The sequence below is a fragment of the Macrobrachium rosenbergii genome, chromosome 20 (assembly GCF_040412425.1).
Source record: "Macrobrachium rosenbergii isolate ZJJX-2024 chromosome 20, ASM4041242v1, whole genome shotgun sequence".
In the NCBI taxonomy this organism is placed as follows: Eukaryota; Metazoa; Arthropoda; class Malacostraca; order Decapoda; family Palaemonidae; genus Macrobrachium; species Macrobrachium rosenbergii.
The window spans coordinates 21,514,544-21,525,000 of NC_089760.1; the positions used below are offsets into that span (position 1 = coordinate 21,514,544).

Genomic DNA, 10,457 nt, shown 5'->3' on the forward strand with positions numbered 1-10,457 from the left:
TATGAAAGCAATTAATTGCTGTATTGCATTCTTGGTACTGTATAGTTTGTCGTTTTGATAAGATATTGTGTAATGTATTCTTGTACACTGTACATTATGCTTTACCTGTTTACCAGTAATATAGTTTGTTTTATAATTCGAGATGAAAAAGAGCCAACTTCATCCATAGCATTTGTGACAATGATGTAATTTGAAGCAGAGGCCTGAAAGTGTCAGTTGTCATGAATCTACCTATTTTACTTTGCATAAACTGTAAATGGAAGAATTATCCATAAACTGTAAATGGAAGAATTGTACAAATTATGATGTATATATTACAACATCAGTTTTTATTATTTATTTTAATGTAGAGAACTTTATCATATGTGAAAATAATTAAAGTACAGTATTGCATTTGTTTGTAGAGCTTTCTTTTTTGTCCTTTTTCATTGTTCATGTACTAGAATGGGTGGATATGTTTTTAAGATTACCTCAAGATTTCCTTACAGGTAGGTAGCAGTGAGTTGCTGTGGATGGGATTTTTAGTGAAATGACATTTTTATAATAAAATAGAAGTTTTATATATACTTACCAAGTAATTACTTTGCTATTAGTTCTTACTTTTTGCGGCATCTAAAGTTTTAAAAATTTCGCAGTAGCGCTCATATTGTTTTGGTGTAGGTAACAGACCCCACCCACTTTCAGGGAAGAATAGTTACAACTGGCTCAGGTATTTATTCGTTCATGCATTATGTCCATTAGAAGGGAGGCGGGAGGGCTCCGATCATGTAATTCCTTGGTAAGTATATATAAAACTTTATTATAAAAATGTCATTATTATATAAGTAACTTACCAAGTAATTACATTGCTGAATCCCACAGAGAAAAGAGGTAGGATACAATACATGGACACTAATTATTCAAAAACACTCGGTAATGGAGATGAATTTGAAATAGATAGGTAGCCAGCATTGGACAATGCTTGTTGTAACCTTACCTGTTGAGAGAACTACAACAGATTGGTACTGCCTCTGGTCAGTGTTCAATGCCAAGGGGTACTCCAATGGTTGCCAAAGCCTTAAGCAAAAGGGTATGCCCTTACCCTGGGCGCAGTACAAGAAAAATCTGACCAGATATATTGTTACCTACATCTTACATAAACCACCAAACCCATCCATTAGAAGACTGGTGGGTACTCCAGGTACATAGTACCCCCGGCTCCCATAATTCGATCTCCTAAATTCAAGGCGAGGAGATAGAGAAATAGGAGACATGTTCCTACCCTTCTTTCCCCAGTACCAAGCCAGCCACGGATAATGATCTTAATGTACTGCAGTTTTCATAAGTGGTTCCTACATCACGCAAATAATAAGAGGCAAGCACAAATCTGCACATCCAGTACATAGATTGAAGAATAGTCTGACAGTGATAGATTGAGTTTAAAAGCCAGTGAAGTGGCGACCGCCCGGACTTCGTGGCTTTTAACTTTCAGTAAAGGTAGGGCCTCTTTCTGAATTCCCCTGTGGGGTTCAGAGATCACTTCTCTAAGAAAGAGGGATAACGCGTTCTTGGACGTAGAACGGGCTATGTTCTTTAGGGAACACCAGAGGTTACGAGAAGGGCTTCTGATGCTCTTAGTTCTCTCCATAACATTTCAAGGCTCTGACCGGACAGAGAATTCTCTCCTGGTCTGTAGGTCCCAGGATATCTGTAAGGTTCTTGATAGAGAATGAACGGGGCCAAGGATTGGCTGGGGTTTTGTTCTTTGCAAGAAAACCCAAGGGTAAACATGCAGACTGTATCACCTTGTGAAAAACCAACCTGCTTGTCCAAAGCCTGTGATCCACTAACACTCTTGGCTGTCACTAGAGCAACCAAAAAGATAGTCTTCCTCCTTAAGTCTCTTGAGGAATTTCCTTTTCAGCACTGAATGACCTCATAGGTCCCAGTGCTTGGCCTTTGGCCTAAATTCTATATTCAATTCAATTCAATTCAATTCTCAAGGAAGACGTATGAAGAGGCTCGAAGGGAGGCCCTGAGAGTCAATGAAGCACGTCTAGGTTCCAATGAATAGAAGGCGTTCTGTGTTCCCTTGAAGTACTGAACGATCCTGACTTGTTGCAAGATCCAAACCTCTGTGCCTAAAGACAGAATTGAGCATGGAGCTATAGCCTTTAATAGTCGAAGTCACTAGCCCCGAGAAGACTTCAGGAGGATTAAAAAATCAGCTATTTAAGCTTAAGTGGTCTCAGAAGACGAGATACTGTGTCTCCGACACCAGTCATGAAAAAACTGACCACTTAGTCTGGCAGACGTTGGAAGAAGATTATCATCTACAGTTGGCAATAGCCTTCGCAACTGACTTTGAAAATCCTTTCACTCTGACAAGCATCCTGATAGTCTGAAGTCTGTCAGAGCAAGAGTGGACAAACCTTGATGATAGCGGAGGAAATGAGGCTGTTTGAGAAGACTTCAATGCTGTGGAAGAAGTCTTGGGAAGTCCACCATAACGGGGCCACTAGCGTCATCGATGAGTTGCTGAGAGATTGAAACTGGTTGATGACTTCCCTCACCATACTGAATGGTGGGAAGCCATACATGTTCAGGTCGGACCATTCCTGGGGCATTGTGTCTGTTGCCCAAGCCAAAGGTCTGGAACTGATGAGCAATACAGGGGAAGACGATGATTCTTCGATGTCTGCAAGAACGTTCATCTTGCCCTGAATGAAGCGGGTGATGATCTGAGTATGGTTGTCCTGGGCCCAAATGAGATCTCTGGCTGCCTGGCAAAGAGAGAAAGAGTGCATGCCTCCTTGGTTCCTTATGTAGGCCAGTGCCATCGTGTTGTCCGAGTGGCCTGCAATTATTTTGCTGTGTGTCACCGAAGCAAAATGCTGAAGAGCCAGGTGTATCGCTTTCAGCTCCTTTGCACTGATGTAGAGCAATCTTTCTTCTTGGGACCATGTCCCTGCAACTTCCAAGTCCTGTAAATGAGCTCCCCATCCCAGGTGTGAAGTGTCTGAGAACAAGGTTAGGTTTGGGTTCAGTGGGAATAAAGACTTACCTACCAGGAATCTCTCGTCTCCCAGCCACCCCTGAAGGTCCTTCTTGAATTCAAGAATAATGGGGAAGACAAATGAGTCCAGAGATGTCTTCCTGTGCCAGCTGGCCTTTAGGAAGAACTGCAGGAGTCTAGCATACAGTCTTCCGAACGGCATAAACTTCTCTATAGACGAAAGAGTGCCCAAGAGGCTCATCCAATCTTTGGCTGGGCAGGAAGGAAGAACGAGAAATTTCTGAATTGTCTGCAGGCAGGAAAGAATTCTTCTCTGACATAAAAGCCCAGAAACTCTGAGAGTCAATCATCATCCCTAAATAGATGATCACCTGAGTCGTGACTAGCTGTGACTTAGAAAAGTTGATCAGAAAGCCCAGATCCTGGACAAGGGAGAGAGCCTTCTTTAAGTCCTCCGTACAACGGTTTCTCAACGGGGAGCGTCGGAGCCAGTCGTTGAGACACAGGCATATGTTGATGCCCATTAAATGTAGCCACTTTGCTACTGGGGCGAGAACCCTGGTGAAGACCTGTAGGACTGTTGAAAGACCGAAACAGAGGACTCAAAACTGGTAGATCCTGCCCTGGAACATGAATCTCAAGTACTTTCTGGATTCTGGGTGGGCTGGATTGTGAAAGTATGCATCTTCCATGTCTATTGTAACCATCCAAGCATCTTCCATGTCTATCGTAACAATCCAATCCCCTTGATGAATGGAGGACAGCACTGGCTGATTGGTTTCCATCCTGAATTTCGTGGTCTTTATGAAAAAAATCAGAGCACTTAAAGTCCAGGATGGGTCTCCACCCTCCCAATGACTTGGGTATGATGAAGATGCGGTTGTAAAACCCCTTCGAGTTCACGTCTTTCACAACTTCTATGGCCCCTTTTTTGAGCAGAGGGGTAACCTCCTTTGACAGGGCCAAAAACCTCTGTGAAGTTGATGGGTGCTGATGCCAGTGGGGGCTTTGAGTTGAATGGGATTGAGTACCCCTCTCTCAAAAGTTCTATTACCCATGGTTTTGCACTTGTGGCTTTCTATTTCCTTAAAAAATGGAGAAGTCTTGCTCCCACTGGCACACGGAGAGCCGGATCCTCACTTGCTAAAAGAGGGTCTGGTAGATGAACTGATGACTGTGCGCACTGCAAGGGGGCTTGGTACGTGGTTGGGACTGATACCTTGCTCTGCCACCATGACAATGCCGCTGTTGCCAAGGAGAGGCCACCCTTACACTAACAGGTGCCGTAGGTGTCCGAATCGGCTGCTTTGGGCGTTTAGTGGACTGTGTTAGCAAGTCCTGCCTGGGTAGTCTTCTGGAGCTCTGAAGCTACATGCCCCAAAGTAGCCCTAGGAAACAGACTATCTCAGTCCAACGGAGTGAAGAGTAGAGACGATTTCTGACGAGTGACTCTAGTGACAAACGACACCCCAGCTCCCTCTTCTTTAATACACCTAAGGCAAAGAGACTAGCCAATTCTTGCAATCCATCACGAACCGCCTGGCCCGCACAGGATAAAACTCTTGGCCAGTCTGCAATAAAATTGTCCAGTAGAGCTGTGCAATCTTCAGTCTTCTTTGTCAAAGCTCCCACTGTCCAATAAAGGAAGCAGAATATTTCAAAGACTTTGAATAAGTCCTTCAGTAAATGATCCAACTCCGTTGAAGAAAAGCCTACCTTGGCCGAAGGAAGAGATCAAAGCAGCAGCTTAGTCCTTTTGTTCTTGCACTGTAGTCAAAGGCTTCTTTATAAGGCTCAAGATGTTATAGAGACGACGACAAATCGGTTCCAGAGAGGAGTCTTGCGCCACCAGAACGCTGATACTAGTCGAAACTGACTGTGTTGGACAATCAGCAGTATGGCATGAGATGTTAAAACGCTTGTCAGGATGTGGTACCAAATGAAACGGTGAGTGCAGCAACTGAGTCAAGCGAGACTTCACAGGAGACATATGATGATCTGGTGTCAAACAATGGTTGGAGCGCTTGGCTCCGCTTACCTCCACTCAGGTGTTCAAAATCCACTGGGCGTTCGACTGCTATGGAACGTTCGAAATGCACGGTAGTACTGTACCACCAACTGGCCGCCTGATGCCAGCCAACCGCCTGGCGCCAGGCGGCGATCGCCTGCATAGGGGCGATCAAGTGCCAAACGGTGGTTGGAGTCCTCGGCTCGGACAGCGCGCTCACCTCCACTCAGGCGCTCATAATCCACTGCACCAACATATGTCACTGGCGTTCGAGGGCTACCGAACATTCGAAACGTACTGTAGTACCACCAACTGGCTGCTTGATGCCAGCCAACCGCCTGGTGCCAGACGAGCGATCGCCCATATAGGACGACAGGGTGCCAAACGGTGGTTGGAGAGCTCAGCTCGGAAAGCACGCCCACCTCCACTCGGGAGCCTGTAATCTACTGCATCAACATAATGTCATTGGGCGTTCGACTGCTATTGAATGTTTGAAATAGGGCAGTACCACCAACTGGCTGCTTGATGCCAGCTGAATGCCTGGTTCCAGACATGTGATCAGCCATAATACTGCCTCCCCCTCACTGGCACTCTTAAGAACTGTCCATGCTTATAAGGAATTTTGAAAAGCCTTGCCCTCCCTCAGAACTTCACCCTCCAGAATGGGATATTACTGTGGTTCTGCAGAGTCTCTAAATTTTCCTATGAGCCAATGTCATTGGTTTTGGACAGAGAGTTAAGTTTGGAGATTATTTTTGTTTTGGCATTGGCCTGAGCTAACAGGGTGGGGGATTACATGGAATTTTTTGTTTTGTCCAGCACTTGGAGGGCTGGTCAGAACTCTCATTCTCTTTTGTCCCTGAGTTTGTAGAAATAACTCAAAACCTATCTATCTCTGATTACAGATTTGCAACATTCTTGATCCCTTCCCTCCGAAATTTTGTTGGTGGCAACCTGGACGAGATGCTGTCACCTACTACTCAGAGAGGACCTGTGTGCTGGGACCAGAATGCAGGAGACTTTTCATCAGTACTGGCCAGCATAAAAATGAGGTGTCTAAGAACACTCTCTTGGCTTTGGGAGGTCATTCAAAGGGCTTACAATACATCTCCAGATGTGTCTTCTCTCCCATCTCGTTTGAGAGCTCACAAAGTCAGGGGTATGGGCCCATCACTAACTTTGTAGAAGGGTTCCTGGTTTCCTAGGTAATGAGGGAGGCAGGCTGGTGTAGACAGACTATTTTTACCTCATTCTATCTGAGGGACCTGTAGTGGCTGCTCAACAGGTTGTGTAATCACCTGACCTCCTTTTGGACAAATGAGTCTCTTATGTGAGTATGTTACCTAGTTTTCTTTCTGGAAGGACAGATGTGGTGTGTATGTTTCCTTTCTGTCCCTTTGCTTTTGGAGCTCTAACTAGGTTGGAGTACATTATCATTACAGGCAGTCCCCGGATAATGTCAGGTTTGGGTTACGTTGTCCCAGACTTATGGTGCTTGTCTCACAGCACCTTTTAACCCCGATATTTCAGTTCTGTAAGTGGATTTACTGCGCCGTTGCCCAGACTCACGGTGCTTACAGCGCTGTAAGTGCTATTTACTCCCATTATAATTATGATACTTTGGGTTATGGCGATTTTCGGCTTACAGTGCGCCGCCAGAAACCTATTCATATGGAACAAGCCCACCGGGGCCAATGACTTGAAATTCAAGCTTCCAAAGAATATGGTGTTCATCATTAGGAAGAAGTAAGAGGTACTAAAGGGAAATACAGAAAGAAGAGATCCCACTTATTAAAAAATAAATACATAAAATGTACTTAAATGCAAGGAGAATAGTATTAGAGTACTGTAGTAATGCACTGTATCTTCACTTGAACTTATGAAGTTCTAATTGCATGACAGCCTCTGGGAGCCTGTTCCATAGTCCAACAGAGTGAGGAATAAAGGACTTCTGGAACTGGAAGTTCAACAGCAAGGCACATTTATTACATTTTGGTGCTGCTGTTCAGCGAATCTGGTTGCCCTCAGCAGGTAAAGGGGATCATGGATCACTTGTGAATGTGAAAAATCTCTGTTGGAATACAACTTATGAAAAAGTGACAAACAAGAGACCATTTGTCAATGGTCCAAGTCATAACTGCTATTAGGAAACAGAAACCTAACACCACAAACCATTATCTAGAAGAGATAAATCTCTGGCAGAAGCAGACATCCACACTTGAGAACAGTATTTTAGTAAAGGAAGCACAAATGACCTAAAACAGATTGCACTGATTTTATCAGTTATAATATATGAGGCCTTATGAACAATACCTAACTTTCGTGCAGCATTTGCTGAAACTTTCATTAAATGTTTCTCAAAAGTAAGATGCGAGTCAAAAGTTATGCCTAGAATAGTTAAAGCTTCAGACTCATTCAGCAAAGTTCCATCCATCTGAAGGGGAGGATGGAGTGGGAAATCTGTATGAGATCTGCTAATCAGCAGTTTTTTCGTTTTACTGGAGTTCAGCGTCATAGCCCACTGACTACACCATTCACTGATCCAGTCTATGTCCCGACTGAGGATAAGGGCAGCTTAATTTTTCTTAAGTGGTGACTTTACTACATCCACAAGCTTTGCATCATTGGCATACTGAACAATCTTCTTTTCCAGGCCAAAAAACATACCACTTATATATGCTAAAAATACCAGTGGACCAAGAACACTACCCTGTGGAGCTCCAGACGCAGTAGGTCTTGGCTCACTAAAGATCCTGTCCACTTGAAAATCTACTTGAATTACTCTGCACTCAAAACCTTATCAAAGTTCCCTTGCAAATGGCATGTCAAGTCTAAATGAGCATTGCAGGTACCTAACTGCTTCCTACATATATACTGAATATCAGCTAACAATCCTTTAGATTCCACATACTTATATAGCAGCTTAAAAATATAGCCTGTAGTTACTGCAGTCTGCAGATATGCTACTCTTTGGAACAGGCACTGTATTACTAGAAACTTAAAAAAAAAAAAAAAAAAGAGGAAAAACCATCAGGATCTCCATCAAGATTATCCAGAATTTCTTAACATTCCTGGAGTGAAATGCAAATTTTGCTGAACATCAGTAAGATACAAGGGAGTATGTAACGAGCAACCGATTCTAGCTAGCCTAGGATGCATCTCCTTTGCTCACCTCCCTATTCAAGGTGGAAGGTGATGTGATAGAGCCTACTCTGACCCATTAATTAGTATTTACTTGGACTGTCTTGCTTTTCAAATCCCACTTCTTAGTAATAGTAAGGGTGTGCAGTCTACTGATATGTCACTCCTTATGACTGATGAGGTTCTTTAGAAATTCTTGCCATTTTTTGAGGGGTTCTTACCTGCCCAGAACTTGACATCTTGGGTCTCCTCACCTATCCCAAGAACATGTTCTTCTAGGTGGAATGTATTATTCAAATATTTTTAGGATACCACCCACCTGAAAAGCAAATCTCCACTGAAAAGGTATTGGGTTTGTATATTGTAGGAACAAATACCAAATATTTTTCAAAGTACAGTAATTTTTATTTTTCATAGGTATACAAACCAAAGCCATTTAGCGTATATCCTACCTCTGCCATCCTGCTTAGCCTTGGAAAAAGTTCAAGTGATGCTTTACATGCTTGGCACTTTGCTGGAGCCCACACTATTTCACTAGTGCCACCATATGGCTAACCTTGTAACTATATCCATTCAACCGTACAGCTACCTAGTAAAAATATGAATTTACTGTACTTTGAAAAATTTGATATTTATCAAAACAAGCAGCACGACAAAAATATTGTTAAACTAGGTCCTCCAAATATAAAACAATTTCTCCTACAAATCCATCATTCATATAATGCCCAAGTTTGTGGTTTTGAATGTCACCAGACTCCCAGTCTTTTGTCTACTAAGAAGAAGAATGACCATCCATGCACCACTTGAGTCCTCTGATAGAAACCCAACCACCACTTTCTCTGCTCTTGTTGTCAGAGTGCAAGATTTGAAGGGCCGGGATAGTAGAAATTTTGACCCTTGAATTTTGTGGATTTGGGTTTGCAAAGTTGATTCCAGTCATACCTTGGGTAACAGACTTAATCCACTAAACAGCAAATTTTTCCCATAAGAAAAATAGGAATTGGATTATTCTGTACCAGAACTCCAAAAATAAAACAAATAAAAGCACTGCAGCTTGAATTTGATAAGCACAGGATGCAGAAACTATAAAAAAAGAAAGTAAATAGATGAAATAAATACAAATTTGTTATCACTTATCTACAACTGAGAGAGCTGATGGCATATGTGGTAGGTAGTGAGAAAGGTGAAGAGGAGGAAAGAAGATGATGTCAAGAAGAGGAGTCCCCTTCTATGAAAACAGCTGGCAACTGTTTCTAGGGTTGCTTCTCTCTTCTGTTTCTTTCTACTGCTTTCTTCTAGAGACTCATATGTTTCTGTGTCACTAAAGACCTATCCAATGATGTTTGTTTTTGCCTGCATTTTAAAACGTTCCTAAAGTAAGACAGTATTGTCATTCAAGCAGGTTTATGACATGGTATGCTACAGCTCTGTCATGAGGATATTTTTCGAGGAAACTGTTTTTCCTCTCACTGTAATGCATTTCTTTTGTTAGTGAAATAGGAACATCCTATAAAGTGTAATTTTTCTATCTAATTTTCTTTCTCTCCTGCAGTCACCTGTAACCATCTTAGGCCCATGATGATTTTCCCTGTATCATCACTAGAATTACTAAATGTAATACACAGCAATGCAACAGTTCAGCAAGACTGTGCACTGAATGACGGCTACAGGAAAGCTGAGCATCTCTTTGTTTCAGGTGAGAACTGCACATACGGATATACTTATTCCCATGTGTTTTCGCCGGCTATCTTTGTCTGTCGTTAAACTGCAAAAGTCTGTCCATGGAATGGACTTCTCCTTGGGCGAAACATCCTTTAACCCAAGTCCGTTAGTGAGACATCCTTTAACCAAGTTAAGGCTACTATTTTCCCTTTACATGTACTATAATACCTTAGTACACTTATGTATACGTTATTAAAAATGTTTGAATTTTTAGATAGTTACAGGTCCCAACAGGACCAAAGATCAGTACACTCTCTTGTGTGGGAAGAGCTAGTACTTCCCTGTGGGTGTAGGATTGTTGTACGGAAGCATCCCAATAGACTAATATGATCTGCGAAAAAAACATGCCATACAAATCCAAGCAGAAGGTGAAGGATCTAGTTCTGTAAAATCAAAGACAGCAAAGGCTAGATTACATTTCATGAGGGGGTTTGGACCTTGAAATGTAAAAATTGCAGAAGTAGCAGCTTCTGCTGACCAAGCAGCTAAGGAGATTTTGGTCTGAAAGGAAATTTATTAGATATGAAGAGAGTTGAAGACTGGGTTTTAAGGCATGCAATCAGAGACTGATGTTACAATTCTGTGCTAATG

At 42.5% G+C, this 10,457-nt stretch overlaps 2 protein-coding genes across 3 annotated transcripts in view; both read right to left on the reverse strand.

The window, feature by feature from the left end:
- Nucleotides 1–10,457, reverse strand: part of LOC136849145 (uncharacterized) — a 112,807-nt gene that overhangs the window by 43,841 nt on the left and 58,509 nt on the right. The window lies entirely within an intron of this gene.
- LOC136848908 (uncharacterized) lies at nucleotides 2,391–5,166 on the reverse strand. The gene is made up of 4 exons (XM_067121731.1): nucleotides 5,034–5,166; nucleotides 4,459–4,626; nucleotides 3,181–3,572; nucleotides 2,391–3,086 (listed from the first exon to the last, which is right to left on the reverse strand). The coding sequence occupies exons 1-4, from the start codon at nucleotides 5,164–5,166 to the stop codon at nucleotides 2,391–2,393; spliced, it is 1,389 nt and encodes a 462-aa protein (XP_066977832.1).